The 18,126-nt window shown below is 36.1% G+C and overlaps 1 protein-coding gene and 1 pseudogene across 1 annotated transcript in view; both read left to right on the top strand.

Moving 5' to 3' along the window:
* The window catches only part of PRKD1 (protein kinase D1), a 164,110-nt gene that overhangs the window by 114,398 nt on the left and 31,586 nt on the right, over positions 1-18,126 (top strand). The window contains exons 10-13 of the mRNA XM_089907541.1: positions 2,436-2,715; positions 3,782-3,834; positions 6,316-6,388; positions 9,063-9,169. Of these exons, the coding sequence (XP_089763667.1) occupies positions 2,436-2,715; positions 3,782-3,834; positions 6,316-6,388; positions 9,063-9,169 (513 nt within the window). The remainder of the gene's footprint in view (positions 1-2,435; positions 2,716-3,781; positions 3,835-6,315; positions 6,389-9,062; positions 9,170-18,126) is intronic.
* On the top strand, positions 420-1,440 carry LOC111164114 (thioredoxin reductase-like selenoprotein T pseudogene; annotated as a pseudogene).

The following is an 18,126-nucleotide window of genomic DNA, read 5'->3' as shown; positions in this document are numbered from 1 at the left end:
TGTGATTTAACTAGAAAATTCAAGGTCACAGAAGATTAGCAAAAAGTAAATTCCTGAAATCTGTTCTATCCAACTTTCTTTGTTTTGTTTTGCATCTGTAGCCTTGCCGTACGTCACTGGGGGTTAAGAAACATTATATGATTTCTCCATGTATTGTCAATATTCACAAGGAACACTTTCCTCTAGAAAAAAATTTGTCAGCTATTTTCATTCTGTCTCTCTACATGAAATAATACAGGTGTCATATGACGTTATCACCCAGTAAAACATGGTTCCAAAAGAAATTCATACTGAAGACAGTATATACTTGCTCCTTCAAGATTAATGCAGGCTCAGGCATAGTTGGTGTCATTCTCCATGGCCCCTTTACACAGATCTAACAGAAAAAAAGGAGACCTCATTAACTTTTCAATTAAAAATTTGTTTTAAAAGTTATTATTTCTTAGTCACTCTGTACCTCCTGGAAGACAGTGTGGTGATTAATTTTTTTAGTATCTATATTGTCTTAAAAGCAACTACTTTTAGAGTCTGAGGGCGGCCGAAATGGCTGGCTTGTTTTAAGATGAGGCTTCTGCTACTTCTCCTGGTGGCGGCGTCGGCGGTGGTCCAGAGCTATGCCTCGGCCAACCTGGGAGGTGTGCCTGGCAAGAGATTAAAGATGCAGTACGCCACGGGGCCGCTGCTCAAGTTCGAGATTTGTGTTTCCTGAGGTTATAGGTGGGTGTTTTAGGAGTACACGCGGATTGTTAGCTAGCGGTACCCAGGCATCCTCACTGAAGGAGAGAATTATCTCCCTCAACCAATATATAGACACATAGCATCTTTCCTGTTGGTCTTCAAGCTAGCCTATTAATTAGGCTTAATAATAGTTGGCAAGGATCCTTTTGCTTTGTTTGGCATGCAAGCTCCTAGCATCTGGCAGTGAGGCCAAGAAAATAAGGTCTCTGCATGCATGATGGTCTTCTTGAGCAACATGATTGAGAACCAGTGTATGTTAACAGGTGCATTTGAGATAACTTTGAATGATGTACCTGTGTGGTCTAAGCTGGAATCTGGTCACCTTCCATCCATGCAACAGCTTGTTCAAATTCTTGACAATGAAATGAAGCTCAGTGTGCATATGGATTCAATCCCACACCATCGATCATAGCCCCACCTATCAGCACTGAATACTCTTTTACATTAAGGGATTTTTCCAAGAGCAGCATGAGTGACATTGTGAAGGCCTGTACTGAAGACAGCAAGCCGTTAGTACAGACCAGATGCTTTCTTGGCAGGCTCGTTGTACCTCTTGGAAAACCTCAACGCAAGGCAGTTTTTCAGTGCTGGCACATTTTGGGATTCTGCACATTCGTGGAGTGCAATAATACTGTATAGTTTTTTTTTTTTATTCCCCAAGTCCACTCGGTTAATAGTTTTTTTAAAAAATGCAGACATTATTACTTGTACTTCTTTTTCTCTTGGTCATATTTGAAAAAGTAGAAAACTGAGTTGCAATTTGATTTTTTTTTTCAAAGATGTCTGTTAAGTCTTGTGATTTTATATGAATTTTCCTTTTTCATAGGTTAAAATTGATCTTTTCAGGACTAGAGCTGAAGTTCCCAAATACTTTGTAAGAGTTTATCAGACATCTCTAATTTGGTCATGTCCAATTTATATAGTTTTCAAAATACTGCAGATTGTGAACAGCACATTATATAAGATTTTGGGGGGAAATCCTATATCCAGAGTACTGTACAAATTTGTGTATGTGTGTGTGCGCGTGTGGGATTACCAGAGAGCTACTAAAAGACCAACCACTTTTTAAACCCTGTTAATGTAGTTCAAGTGTCCTGCCTTGACTGTCAATTTAATGAGTTGATTAGCTGGGCTTTTATACTTAACTCAATAACAAACTAAGCAGATGTAAGTTCAAAACAAAACAAAACAAACAAAAAGCAACTACTTTTAAAACCACTCTCTGTGGTTTTTCTCATTAAAACTATTCATGTGGCTATATTATTATATTAACATCTATCAAATCAAATTGTATGATTCATTTTCAGTGCCTTAAAGAATAGTTGAAATTTAAAAACAGCTGCGCATACCCAAATGCATTTCAAAAGGGTCGTGATTTTACCTCACCGTTATAAAAATTATCATTTACATTCTAAGTCTTAGATTTTGATGCAGATTCAAAATTATTATTCTTATTCATACTTATTCTTACCACATGAACATAGTAAAAAAGTCACTTGAATTTTTCTGTAGAAAGGAGATGATAAATTTTCCCCTACTAAAGATATTTTTGTATTTTTCTTAGTAATATTCTGTGTCTTACTAAAACATTTGATGGCTGATTGTAATGCCATTTCTCACATGTCCCTGGCATGAATTTTATTTGAAAGTTTACATAGTTTTGATAAACTGCGTTTAACACACTCTTTCTTCCACAGGAAATTCCTTTATCAGAAATTTTATCTCTGGAACCAGCAAAACCATCAGCTTTAATCCCTAACGGGGCCAATCCTCACTGTTTTGAGATCACTACAGCAAATGTCGTGTATTATGTGGGAGAAAATGTGGTCAATCCCTCCAGCCCACCACCAAGTAGCAGTGTCCTCACCAGTGGCATTGGTGCAGACGTGGCCAGGATGTGGGAGATGGCGATCCGGCATGCCCTCATGCCCGTTATTCCCAAGGGTTCCTCCGTGGGTTCAGGAACCAACGTACACAGTGAGTCTGCTAGTTTTCTGACTGTCTTTAGAACAGGTGAAGAGAGACTCTTTGGGGATGATTTATTTTATTGGCGGACATAGGGTCTCCAAATAAAAGCTGCTGCTACACATACTAAGATATGTCATTCATTAAATGACACTATTTTATTTTTCATTTTACATTAAAATTCTGAACAAATGCATGTCAACCCAATATATTAGGCAATAGCAGAAACCTAGAGCTGTTGGTCATAAAAGAAGAAGTAATCTAGTCAGCTTGAGCTTGACCTGGAATGCCGGTCTTGCCATTTGCAAATGTGAGTTTAACATATGTCCTCAAAACCACCTAATATGCTATTCTGGGCAGGACACTTAGTGTGCAGAGTACCTGGAAACTCTTGATCATTTTATCCCAGGAAGAAACCCCTGTTCATTGTAGAATGAGATAAATTTTACCAAAATGCAAACAGGATCAAGTATTGAGGATGAATTTCTAAAAGATATTTTAGAGGAGTATCTATTTAAAATGCAACTTAAAATCTTATAATGGCTATTAATAATGAAGCCTATGGCAAAAAGCCCTCTGTTTTCACATCACAGTGTGTTATCTAATGATCTATCACAACTTTTTAATTGATCTCTACAACCAATATACATATTAATAGAATATATATGCCTAGTTGGGTGCTAAGCATTTTATGTGAGGTCTCTATTTTCATGCCTAAAATAACCCCAATAGGTGGATGTTAATGATTAGCCTGTTTTACAGGTGAGGGAATCAGGCCCTAGAGACATTAAGTTGTCTCAGCTCGTACCAGAGTTACGACATGGCACACCAGTATTTGAACCCAAGTCTTTATGACTCCTAACTCTAAACTGACAAAATATTATTATTTTTCAAAGCCAAGTACAGAGTGAATCTGTAACTGTAAAAGGAAAGAAACATTCTAATAGACATTTTTCTAGAAAAGTCTAATCATTATGGTTTTAAAACAGCCCTGCAGCTTGATTAATAAGCATGTATTTACTTGTTTTGCTATTATCTCTCTCACTTATTTTGTGTATTTTTGAACATGTATTTCCAGGAGATATTTCTCTGAGTATTTCGGTATCAAATTCCCAGATTCAAGAAAATGTGGTGAGTGTGTACCTACTAATATAGAACTTGCTACTGTGATCCTTTATTTGAAAATAAGAGCATCATAAAATACATTTTTATTGATCTGAAATTTTAATTTTTTAGTGTTTTCTAGAAAATAAAATAGGGTCCTTTTGGATGTTTTTCTTCTATAAAATTTTAGAAACATTACACTGTATCAATTCTCTTAGTGATTTTGTATCATCTGTTCTGCAGGGTGGAAAGTTAAATACCTATTTTTTCATCTCAGATAAACAATTACAACGCAGTGCCTGATTTTTCACATGTTTGCGCATCTTGGTACTGGAACTTTAAATGGTTGATACTATGTAATACCAGATAAAATGAAATAAATTATTTGAGTTGCATGAATAGCTTAAACATGTCCTTATTCTCATTCCTTGATTGCTACCCAGAAGTGCTGTCGTATGACAAGGAGCTGCATGTACTCTTACAATCACTTGTACTTAACAAGGAGACCTCAGAAAGCTGCATAAGTCAGATTTTATGGATCCACATTCTAGCACCCTAGTCAGCTGTGCCACATAACTCCATCCTTTCAGCTCAGTTTTTGAAAATTGTAGATCATACATATTATGAAATAATTTACACTCTGTTATATGTTTGCTTCTTTTGGTTACACTTTGTCACTGTAGCAAGCAGCCCAAAAGTAATAAGTCCTTTTCTACCTCATCCTGTGACTCGATCTTTCCCTCTATTTTGAAAAAGTTTGTAGCCTTACACTGATCTGAGTCTATATTTTAAAGAATAAACTCCATGAAACTCGATTCATCACTAGCATAGCTTTGCAACCTTTGCTAAATTGGCATAAAGTAAACTGAAAACCAAATATGATTGAGAGAATTAGGGAAACTTTGTAATGAAAATTAGACATATTCTTGTTCTGTCAATCATGAGCTAGATTTCTAAAGACCTGAAGGTTCCTGTTGTTCTTGCTTAGCCAGAGAAGACTTTGGGAAATACTGATCTACCTATAAGCCTCTTGGGAAATTCTAGATTCCTGTGGGGTTCTTCCACCCTGTTTGGCTGAAAATTCTGGGTGGCCATTGAGCTATCAGAGAAAGATGGAGTAGCAGTTTGGACTCAGAATACTGGAGTAGTATTAATTCATGTTCTTGTCTTCAGACAACCTTGAACTCTGAACCATGGATACTCTGAAGGGATCACAGGATAGAGAGAACTTGTAGTTGTTTTCTGCGGGGAAGGACAAAGGGAAAGGATAGCAATGTATGGAATATGCAGAGGGTAGGATGTGATGTAAAAGGACTTTTATTTTTGTTTTTTTAAAAATGTATTTATTTATTTTTGGCTGCGTTGGGTCTTCGTTGCTGCACGTGGGCTTTTCTCTAGTTGTGGCGAGCAGGAGCTCCTCTTCGTTGCAGTGCGCGGGCTTCTCATTGCAGTGGCTTCTCTTGTCGCAGAGCACGGGCTCTAGGCACGCGGGCTTCAGTAGTTGTGACACACAGGCTCAGTAGTTGTGGCTCGCGGGCTCTAAAGTGCAGGCTCAGTAGTTGTGGCGCACAGGCTTAGTTGCTCCGTGGCATGTGGGATCTTCCCGGACCAGGGCTCGAACCCATGTCCCCTGCATTGGCAGGCGGATCCTTAACCAGTGCACCACCAAGGAAGTCCAGGACTTTTATTTTTGAAAGGACAAAGAGTACAGGAGTGGAGGATAGGCAGAAAATTCCATAGGATGTCATAGGAATACTGAAAGTGAAAAAGTATTACATTGCGCTTTCATGAGTGTGGTCATCAAAATCACAGACTAAGCATAGTCATCTAAAACAGAATGCTTTACTTAGCAATTATTATTTCAAAGAGGAAAGAGTAGACATCTGGAGACTTGTTAACCTCCAGAAGTGGTAAAAGTAGAAGAGTGTGGTTACCTCACAGATGAGAATTTCATTGTGGATTGTCATCTTTTTGTGGTGTCTCTGGCTCACTCACAGTGATTCAGCCCCCTCTTCCTTCAGTTTAAATTCATGTGGATGTGGATGATTGATAAAGAGGCAGCCACAGCATTTTAGCCATAAAGAATGAAATGGTTGGAATCAGGACTCACACAGACATATGCTTGGGAACCATGATTATTTAATGTGAGATTTCTGAATAACCATTGCAATAAGCAAATCACTTTTTGAATACTGACATTATGCATGTAAATGACATATAGTTTTAAGTCTTTTTTCTCTCTCATGAAACCTATATAACTGAACATTGGAAAATTTCTGCTGCTTAAGATTAGAATAGCTGTCCAACATTACAATATTATATTAAATCGAAGAGTGGGTTTTTAATATTATAGTTATATTGTAGATTTCATCTAGCATTTAAATTTTAATTGTTTATTTTTAAAATATTTATCAGTGTTAATGATATATTTAATAAAATTATAGAGCTTATTAGGACTAATCTTTTGTTCCACTTCATGTTTGTTTTTCTCTGGACTTGCACCTATAGGACATCAGCACAGTTTATCAGATTTTTCCTGATGAGGTACTGGGTTCTGGGCAGTTTGGAATTGTTTATGGAGGTAGGTTAATTCACTAAGTATTTTTATTAATTTAAAGTTTTAGCATTTTTGTTTAGAAAAGTAATATCTCCAAGAAAAATATAAAGGACCTATATGTAGATACGTTTTTATGTATGTCTCTCTGTGTTTGACCTCTTTAGAAATTTCTCTTGAGGTAGTCACTAAATGGAAATTTGGTACCTTTCTGTTTTGAAAGAGAAATTTTTCTACTACTAAATATCAACAAACTTTTGCTTAAATATCGACAAACTCTATACACTATACTGGTTAAATATTGGTTTATTTAGACAAAATATTGAGAAACAAGGCAGCTGTAATCATAAAGATTCCTTTTCCTCTTAGCATATTTGATCAGAATGCTATAGAAGTCCATTCAAAAATTCTTTAATTCTAACATCTTTAATAATATTATGTATTTTGGTATGGTTTGCATTTTTTACATTTTTGAAGTAAAATACTGAATTTTTACCTTTTTCTTATTGTCAAGCTATTTGGTGAATTTAGTTAAAACTTCTGCTGTTTTTGATTCTAGCCAGTTCAATGACATTTTTAAAGTCTTTAAGAAAGATTTAATATCAATGTTTCACCTGCCCTATAAAATGACATCATAACTTTCATTTCCTTAATATAATCAGTAACAGATTATCTTTTTTTGGTGAGGTTAGGGTGCTCTGAAATAATCACAGTGTCTCATTCAATATTATTTATCATAGTATAATATTGTGCTTTTTATTTAAAAGCTAATTAAATTCTACTCTAAAAGTAATTTTGATTCTTACAAAATGCACAGATTTTTTTTTGATAGAAAATCTATCAAGTCAGCAACCATTGTGCTTTTTGTTAAGGCATAACTATATAATAGAGGAGACCAAGTACTACATAGAAAATTCTTCTGCAGTGTAATAATTGCATGCAAAGAAATCATGGTATACAAAGAATAGTAAATATACATAACTGCATATAGTGTGGAGGTGAAACAGGGATAAGAAATGAGGTTAGAGAAACCAGCAGATGCCAGGTAATTGTAACATCCAACAGTGAAGGAGCAGGCATAGGAAGAGGCCTCCGTAAGCTGTGACAAAGTGAGAGAGTGGCATGGACATATATACACTACCAAACGTAAAATAGATAGCTAGTGGGAAGCAGCCACATAGCACAGGGAGATCAACTCAGTGGTTTGTGACCACCTAGAGGGGTGGGATAGGGAGGGTGGGAGGGAGGGAGATGCAAGAGGGAAGAGATATGGGAACATATGTATATGTATAACTGATTCACTTTGTTATACAGCAGAAACTAACACACCATTGTAGAGCAATTATACTCCAATAAAGATGTTAAAAAAAAAAATGTTACGGCTGGACACATATGGGATGAGGCAGATAAGAACAGTCACAGAAGAGAGGTCAGTTGCCATAGTGACAGAAGCATAGAGACAAAAGAAGCTGCAACCTTGAAGACAGTAGATGCAATAAAAGTCTGCATTGGAATAGAGATTGCAGCGAGTCACAGAGTTAAAAAGTGATGTGAAGAAAGTAGAGAACATGAAAGCAAGACAATAGTTTTGTCAGTTGGGAAGGGAAGTATTCTGGAAGGAGTTGGAAGGAATAGTGAAAGTGGGATGTAGGGGAAAGGAACGCTAGATTTACACCAAATGTAGAAATAATGGAATTTCAAGTTAGTTTGTATGCGACCAAAAAAATGAGTAATTAGGTTCATTTTCAAATTCAATTAGCATTCCTATATTCTATACCTTCTATAATCTAGTAGTGTAGGAGTTAAAAGCTTGAGGGTACCCTGTGATTCCCTAGAAAACTTGCTGTGAGAATTAAATGGGATGTGATGCACGTAAAGGGACTGTCAGGTGATGACAATGATGATGATGATGATAATTCATATTTTTGAGCGTGTATAGTTATCTGGGCACTCTGTGTACTGTACGTATCTTATTACACCTAATTCTCACAGCAACCCTACCATTGAAGATGAGGAGCTCAGAAAGCGTAAGTGATTTGCTCAAGATCATGAAGCTAATAAGGGACAGAGCCAAGACTTTTATTCGTTCCATTATAACATACATTCGTTTTTTAGGACTTTAAAATTATACTTTTTTTTTTGTGGTACGCGGGCCTCTCACTGTTGTGGCCTCTCCCGTTGCGGAGCACAGGCTCCGGAGCGCAGGCTCAGCGGCCATGGCTCACGGGCCTAGCCGCTCCGCGGCATGTGAGATCTTCCTGAACCGGGGCGCGAACCCGTGTCCCCTGCATCGGCAGGCGGACTCTCAACCACTGTGCCACCAGGGAAGCCCTAAAATTATACTTTCTTAAGGAGAGGACTTTTGCCCGTGGTATGAATATTTTCTATATCAAGTAGCTCAATATCCTGTTTCTAAAACATATATTTTACAAGAAAATATCAGGCTGTTCATGCAAATAGCTTTTAATGTCCTAATTCTTTTGTGTTCTAAATTGTAGCTAATTTTATAGTGCATATTTGATGTAGAAAATGAAGCTAAGAAGTGAAATCTTTATGGATATAAGTCGGTGCTCATCAGAAATGTTAATTTATTCAGTAAAGCATCTTTATAATTCCAAACGGTTTTTATGAATTCTGGTATTCTTTAATAGAGATGATATATAATAAGATTATGCTAATATTTCTCTTTTTTATTTTAAAGGAAAACATCGTAAAACAGGAAGAGATGTAGCTATTAAGATCATTGACAAGTTAAGATTTCCAACAAAACAAGAAAGCCAACTTCGTAATGAGGTTGCAATTCTTCAGGTACTTTTTTGTTTTTTTATGTAGGGGCTATAAAATGTCCCCTCAACTTCTGCAAAACAAAGAAAACTTATCCAAATATCTGTGGCATAGATATTTAGGAACATTTTTAAATAACCGAAAAGGCAGATCAAGCATCAAACTGCAGCCTGTGTAGTATCTTTCCTGAGTCTAGGCAGCGTTTGTTTTTTTTCTATGTACTTAATTCTAGGTTTTAATGTATTATTAATTCTCATTAAATGGGTAATGTTTCAGCATTTGCTCATAGTGGGCACGCTGCGACCATTTTGTTTTACATTATCAATGAACTTGCCTTCATGAACATTCCTCCTTTATGCAGTGATAATTATATGAATTGAGTACGTAGCTGTCAGCATATCAGGTAAAAGAGTAATACATGTCTGAGAATACATGATCTTGATCTTATTAATGTCCTCTGTGTCTCACTGTAAGCCTTTTATTTAACATTGAGACTGTTCCTTAACTCTTCTCATTTTTAAAGCCAGTCCCTTTTTAAAGCTAGAATTTGTTAATAAAAGGTATTATGTGATATATATAATTTCTATAACTATTAAAACTTTTTCTGCAGATCAAAAGGAAATGGAGCAGTTGTTTGCTAAATGTGGTCAGCCTAGCTATCTAGTCTAGACAATTTAGACCATTGAAAGTGCTCAGTTTTATATAACTTCCATAATTCTCTACTTGTCATGCAAGCTGATCGTAATTTCTAATTTTTAGTTTTATTGAATAATTTTCATTTGAACATTGCTAGCAAAGCAAAACAGATTACATTTCTTCATTTATTGTTTCATGTAACTGCCATTTATTGAGTTTATACAGTAAAATGTTGAAAAAGATATGATTTCTGCCCTAAAGGAGCTCATGTGTACAGACAACTGAAAATAATTGCTGCTGTACATAAAAAATGACATAAACTTTTCTGGGACTCATATTTTCTAAAGGTGGTGTTCTTGTGCCTTTGGACAACTAATGTAACGCAGAGAACTACCACAGTGTTCTCTGCTTTCTTGGAAGAAGGTAACTACAGATCTTAAGCTGACAATTCATAGATTCATAGCTGAGTCCTTGCTAATCAGATTCTTTTTTTATTATTATTCTTAATTTGGCTGCATTGAGCTGCAAATGACATCTTTCCACACTTGGACCCTGCTGTCCTGGTCTCCACCCTCACATAGTGTCCTGAAGGCAGACTCCTTTGCAGCTTGCCACAGCTGGCATAAGGATAAGACATTTATCCTTCCTTTCAGGACATAAGAGGAGTTTCCCGGTTAACATGGATGGTTATATCTTTCTACATTTTATTGCAGCTGCAGAGGATGGTCTAGTTTTCTGTGTATAGCCCTTTAATTGGCTTTCCTGAGCCTGTCAACACATTATCAGCTGCTGACTCTGTAGTAGGTAGAAAAATAAAATACACCATAAACCGACTCCATCTCCTTTGCAGAAGAGTAGCCGCAATCAACAACTGAGATGCAGTAAACATACATTTGGCAAAAATTCCATTGTAATGTGAAAAAAAGAGTTTGCTTAGGTTGAAAGTCAAATTCTGCCCCTTGAGCATATGAAGAGTTTGAGCAGCTCTTATATTATGGCCTGAAATCTCAAGAATCCTCATCACTTATCACTCGTCCCCATTGTCCCCAACCATATATCACTTCCTTCATCAAACTCATATTTATTGAGTACATATCATGAGCTAAGCACTGTTCCAGGCTCCGTGGATACAGTGGGGACAAAAACACACAAGTCCTTCCTGTCACGAGTCTTTAAATTGTATTACTCAGGCTTACTTCTAGTCTGATGTTTGCAACATACTTACGTGTAGAATTTTTAATTACAAAACCTGTATAAGGAGTCTTATTAAGGCTTGGCATAAATATATGAGGTTCAGGAGTTCATACTTTATCAAAAGTTGACATTTGTTTCAAACTTGTTCCTGAAAAATTACTCTGACCTATGTCCTCTTTTTCCCATGACACTTATCATCTTCTAGCCTATTACAGAATTTCATTTATTATATTTGCTGTGGGTTTCTTTCCCCATCCCCTACCCCAGCCCCTCCACTGGAATATATGCATTTCAGGAGGGCGGATATTGTTGTTTTGTTGTATCCCAAACACCAGAGACTGTTCCTGACAAACATTAGGTATTTAGCAAATATTTGTTGAATGAATGTTTGTTGAATTAAAATTGTACAGAGACATCATCCTGTCACATAAGAAGACATATTGATACATAGTATCCAACCAGGTAGCAAAAGTCCAGACTCTATTTTCTATTAATGGTTAATTGGTTAGTTAAGAAGGATTGTGTGTGTTTCGTTCTTTGAAATCCCTCATTCCCTTGTTTTATATTGCTTATCAAAAGAAAGAACTCATTTTTTGAACCTGAAAAGACAAAATGGTAATGAGGCAAGCGATAAGGGAAGGGTTCTGACTCACTAAGTGATATGTTCAGGAAAAGTACCATGATTGAAATCAGCTGAATGGTGGGAAAGGTTTTCTTTTACTAACCTTGAGGAACAGAATTCTGTCCCTCTGGATATAAAAGTGATAATCAGAAGCATTTGGTATTCTCTGCCCTGTGGTCTGTAGCTTATGAAAGCTGTTTTCCTGGCTTATGGTTATACCTGGAGTCTGACAAGTTCTGCCCCATCCCTTTCCTCTTTCTGATTCTCCAGAGGGGATCAAGTGGGCCGAAATGGCTGATGGGAGAAAATTCCCCTCATGCAGTTCCGTTAGTCTTCTGGTCGAATTTTTATTTGTTTCTGTTTTTGTAAAAAAAAAAGCACCTTAGCTTATAGAAAACTTCAAAGTTGTATAAATGCAGAATGTGTAAAAAAGTAGACTTCTTTCTTTTTCTATTTCATCTTCTTTACATAACCTATGTGAAGGCTTTCCAAAGTCTGATTCAGTCATTGGAAAACCAAGCTCTTTAGATATTTTTGAATAGTTGGAAAATTAAGGCAAGTGTGAATCTTTTGGCATAGTTATCCCTTATTTATATCTTTTCGAGTAGCTATTTTCATTATCTCTAAATGCTTCATTATTATTATGTTTCAGAAGAATGTTAATTAATATAGACGTTAAACTTGGTTCAAAAATTCCCAGAAGATCCTATTTATATTGTTATTTTAAAAGTTGTATCTTGATTTTTAAAAAGGTAAATTTGAAATTACTGTTTTTTCTATTCATGTCAACAAAATAAGAATAAAAAGATAGTTTATGATTATTAAGGGTGTCACAGAAAACTGACTTTTACAAGGAGGTGCAATTACATCTTAGAAGGCTTAGAAACTTAAAATCTAAAATAAGCGATGTGGGCGTGATATATTTAATATAATTTATCAACACAGGCTTGTTCGGTCTAAATTAATTTTTATTTTCTAACATAGTATCACAATGCATAAAAAGCTTTAGGATAATAATTGATTTACTATTATTTTTAATTGATTTACTATTATTGAATATAATATATGAATATTATATTCTATGTGATTTGAATATAATTCTATATATTCAATTGATTTACTATTTTGAATTTAATTCTAATTGATTTACTATTATTTTTCCTCTTTATCTTAAATATCAACTTATTTAAGGAACAACACTAGAGCTTCTGTTTATAATACAGTATATTAAAGCATTTTGGAATTGTAAAGATGCTGAATACAAAATGTAGGAAACAATATGTAAGAATTTTACAGGCCATCAATTCAGTGTATCCCCTTGCACTTATCTCCTGAAATTCCCCCATCATTCTTATTTCTCTGTTGTGTGGCAGTCCTCTTCCCATTTTAACTTTAAAACAAAATAACAGCAATAACAAACTGTGAGCTCGATATGTCTGCCACCTCTCATAACTGCAGCACGTTTTATATTGCCACACTTCAGATTTCTGCTCTGTGCTACTTTCCATTCTTATTCATAAATTCCTTTCTTTGATTTCCACACCTTTCTTAAACTACAAGGCCCTTTGGTCTTCTACCTCTGCCCAACTATCACCCTTTGGCTATATTTTAGTCTTTACCCTAGTTGACTAGTCTCAGTCCTTCAACAGCATTGATCATTTGCTCCTTTTTAAATCTCACTCCTCACTTCATCCCTGCACTTATCAGGCCCCGTTTCACCTTCCCTGCTAGCTCCATCCTTCTTCTTGAACTTCTTCTGTTCGTCTAAATGATGTATGCTAATCTGGAACTCATTCCCAGAGTGAGCTCATCCACTTTAAGAGAGTTGTCTGTCATCTCTTCACAGGTCATTCCTTAATTTATCTCTTGAGCTCCGTTTTTTCACAGACACCTCAGTCTCCTGTTTCTGACCTTAGGACATCTCCACTTTGCTGTGCCAGTCTTACCCAAACCAACCAGCCGAAAACCAAACGATTATTCCTAATGTCTTTCCCTGCAAGTTATTCTTTCCCTAATTTTGTCTATTTTGCCATCATTCTCCCAGTTTCTAAGCCTAGTATCCTTTGCCTTCAATTAATAAAAATATTAAGTCATTCAGCAGTACCCTGAAGCACTTCCTTCTTTGATACAAAGCGATTTACTGGGCCTCTGGGTCATATAACAATGAATGAAACCTTTTAGGATGTTTATCATCTATTTGAGCAGATAGATACAAGTAGCTACAAGTCAGGATAGCTGTGGAAATATCATATACTTATAGCTGATTCACTTTGTTATACAGCAGCAACTAACACAAAAATGTAGAGCAATTATACTCCAATAAAGGTGTTAAAAAAAAAAGAGTCATGGATTATGACAGAAGTCAGGGCATTGGAATGAAGGATTACTTCAAAGAGAAATATAGCATTGGTGAAATCTTGAAAGATTCACTGCCTTTTGGTAACCAAAGAAATGTTGGAAAGGGTCATTAGGCTGAGGGGCCACCTTAATAAAATAAATATACTATGAAATGTAAGTAGAAAACTAGATCATTTTAAAAGAGTGGCTTCAAACCATTTCATGTGTCCTCAGAAAGAATTCTAGAAACCTTTATTTCTGCTTGTGTATTTTTAAGTTGACAGATAGAACTATTTTGTCAGAAGTTTAAAGAATTTTAATTTTGTACTGTACTGAAAATATTGATATTTGAAAATGAGCTGCTATATAACTTATTTAAGTATACTCATTAGAATCTAAATATCAGAAACATTTGATATTTTTTAACAATCATTTAAAAAATACATGCATAGGCTTTTTAAGCAATAGTTTATTTTACAGCATTCCTTGTTTTCTTTGACTACGTAACACTTTTCCCACAGAACTGTATTCCAATGTAATGTATTTTTATACTTAAAAGTCTTTTACTGGTCCCCCTTTCATACTTATTTGCAGTAAACATAAGTATATATTTTTAAATTTCTTGATTACAACACTAAATGTTTAAAGCATTCTCCTGGATGAATTTATCGTTACAGTTATTATTAGTAAACCCTTTATCCAGCAAAGATAAATATTCTAAAAATTTTGATCTATGTTTGTTAAACATAAAAAATGTAATGTTGCTGAAAATACATTATTTAATGAGATTTTTTAAAATTTAGTTCATAAATTGGTGGGTGATTATTACTTATTGTTTGAGTTAAACAGAGTTCAGCAACAACTTTGTTTTTCTAAATTGTAGGAGCCCAGCTGTAAGCCCTCCCAAAACAAGACAAAACTATCCCAGTGATTTATCTTCGAAATTCATCCTCTCTCTTTTAATTCTCTCTCTGTTAATAAATCTATTAAATGCTTCTCTAATTTTGGTGAAAGCATGAATTAGAAACTAAGTTGCAAAAGAACTGATTTCCAAGTTATTAGGGTCATTCACTTCATATCAACACAATGTTTCAAATTTTCCTTTTATTTTTCTCCCAGACAATTTTCTTCCCCATGGCAAGGTACCCTAGTAATATTTGGAATGTGTGAGAAGCATGCCTTCCTTTTGGAAAGTGGAAGCAAAATTATTCTGAAAGGCAACTTGGGGTTGGAGAATTTGAAGACTGTGGGGATTTTCTCAAATAGATCTGTATTAGAAGAATATTTATAGACTGTTAAGATTCATTCATTCATTCAAAGTATAGTTATTGAGTACTCACCATGTTCCAAGCAGTAGAGACACAAATGTAAACAAAGCACATTTTCTTAAAACTATCCCTCTGCTCACATATCTTTAAAATCTTCTGGTACCCCAAAAGTATGCCTACCATAGTTTAGAGACTGCTGTGAAAGGACAGAGTACGCTTAGGTAAGACTGGGAAATGGCTTTCATGTGAGTTCATAGAGAACCTTAGATATTGTGCCAAGTCAACTGGATTTTATTATGCTTTGGTGTTTGTGAATTATTGAAATATTTTGAAAAAGAAATTGTTATGATCAGATCAGTATTTGGGGATGACATATTATAGAGAAGAAAGTTTAAAGGCAAGAAAACTTTCTTAGAAGCTATTTTCAGCTAGTTGTGACAGTCAAAATGCCCCCGTTCTTGTATAAATAAATAATTACATTTTAGGCTCTAATTAGAAAACTATGATGTTTTATGAGGAGGAAGAGTTTGTAGAGTGGCTGCTCATTGTTCCAGATGTTACAGCTGTCTCAGAAGCTTAGACCTGGGGGGAAAAATTGGGCATCGGGTGCAAAAGAAATCAGAGAACATGTCAGAGTGATACCTTTAAAGGCAATGGAACCTCAAGATCAGGAGGGGATTTGGTAACACAGAACAACACGGTGGCGGTACATGAGCTTAAAAACAGAATAAGCTGTAAGGAAGAAGTTCTTCCAGCTAGGAAGGCGAGGAATCCAAATTGTCAAGGTGGATGTCATAACAGGTACAGAGGACACTGCAGTGAGAAGACTGACAAGGCAGCATTCAGAAATCCAGACAACATACTCAAATGCACTCTGAGAGCAAAGTGAGGAGGCTTAAGTAGCGTGGCCCCTGAAGCACACTAGTTAGAACAGGCAGGACAGGCCCTAAATGGATTTGAGTCCAAGGAAAGCATTGAGGCAATGGATAACATAGAGTTTAGAGAGCCTAAGTTCTGGGGTTAGACTGCCTGGGTTCTCACATCAGGCTTAAGAGTCTTAGGAGCTTGGATAGGTTACTTAAGTTCTCTGACTCTCACTTTCCTTATCCAGAAACCTTGAACAGATGTTATAAGAATTGAGTGTGATAATTTTGTGAAATTCTTAGTGCCTAGCATATAGTAAAGATTCCGAACTTATACTACTAGTATTGCCACCACTAAGTTGTAAATCTAGCTCCTAGGAACAAGTTCAAATAACTTGATATTGAGAATTTCCTAAATAGAGAACATAGAGACACATAATTTCATTGTAACAGAGAACACAGTTGACTCAAATCCTGGGGTAAAGCTGAACATATATACATTAACATTTGCATGACCCCTGGTAGACACTCAGTAAATATTTGTTGAACAAATTATTTAGCCACAGCTCAAGGAAACAGAGGGATACAGAATCACAGAGCATGCCAATAAGACAATAAAGTATTCCTTACCTTAATTCCTTTTTTTTTGTTGTTTCAGGCAAGGCTTTATTTGGGACCCCTGCTGCAGCAGGGGGGAATGAAAACAAGCAACAGTTTCCCTTGCTCGCTCCCCAAGGCGGGTGAGAGTTGGTTCCTTATATGGGGTGAGGGTAGGGATGTATCCAGTGTTCGGCCAGAGGGGTGCGTAGGTGATTTACCACCCCTTAGGTAGGGGCATGCACAGTACCCAGCTTTTGCTCCCTACCCCCTGCTTTTGCTCCTAGCTCTTCAAAAGTGGCAGATGGGTTTTTTGGTCTCATTGTATCTTTTGTCCAGAATTTGCCCCAACTGCACATGCATGCATTCCTCTTTGACTACAAAACATGGTAATTTGGGCTTCCCTGGTGGCACAGTGGTTGAGAGTCCGCCTGCCGATGCAAGGGACACGGGTTCGTGCCCCGGTCCAGGAAGATCCCACATGCCGCGGAGCGGCTGGGCCCATGAGCCATGGCCGCTGAGCCTGCACGTCCGGAGCCTGTGCTCCGCAACGGGGGAGGCCACAGCAGTGAGAGGCCCGTGCACCGCAAAAAAACAAACAAACAAACAAAAACAAAACCAAAAAACATGGTAATTTATCTTCACAGAACAAGATTAAATATACATCTTGTAAATACCTGGCTTTGTTCTCTTAGTCAAAAAAGACGATCAAGAGTAGGTGGAAAAGAGGTAATCATGATAGAAAACCAGAGAATAATATTGCTAAATATGAGTGGGAAAATGAAAATTTGCACAAACTGGTGATTTTACTTAAATCATGAAAGAGTCAACTTTTCTTTCTCTAGAAAAAATATGCAAAATTTGAGTTCTTTCTCTTTTGTGTGTACTGACAGGTTAGTTTATACTTCTTTTGTTTCATCTTACATGTTCATCATATTTCTTCAAATATTTTTCTTTTTTATATTACTGCATGAAGAATTTTAGTGAAATTGTTTCTTCTGAAGACATGTTCTGCAGCTCTAAAGTAATCTTGTTATCTTCTGCACGTTCCAGTAAATAAAGCCCACAGATTATGTGTATATATATCTAAGATAGAGGGAAAAATAAAACAAAGATCTATTATAAGGAAAAGAAAACAAACTTAGAAAATTTTCTGAATAGGTATTGTGTTCCCTAAGAAGTTAGTCATAGTGAAAACTTAGTGTCAGAAGGTCAGGTTCCAGTCAAAGCTTTTCCATTTTTTGGCAACCCTCTTTTTGTTTCCTTAATTATGGCTTAGAATTCGTCTGACTTGGTGTGCTTGCTTCTTCACAGGAATGTTTTGGGGGGATTAAATTAAATAATATATAAGGTGTTTTATATTTATTTATTTTTTTAAAAAATTATTTATTTATGTATTTATTTATTTGGCTGCGCTGGGTCTTAGTTGCGACACACAGGATCCTTCTTTGTTGCAGCATGCAG

This window comes from Delphinapterus leucas, chromosome 2, assembly GCF_059928025.1.
Source record: "Delphinapterus leucas isolate spDelLeu-1000000601 "Yukka" chromosome 2, BTC_Dleu_Yukka2, whole genome shotgun sequence".
NCBI classification, from domain to species: Eukaryota; Metazoa; Chordata; class Mammalia; order Artiodactyla; family Monodontidae; genus Delphinapterus; species Delphinapterus leucas.
The sequence above is the reverse complement of the archived record's forward strand: the minus strand, read 5'-3'. Positions and strand labels throughout refer to the sequence as shown.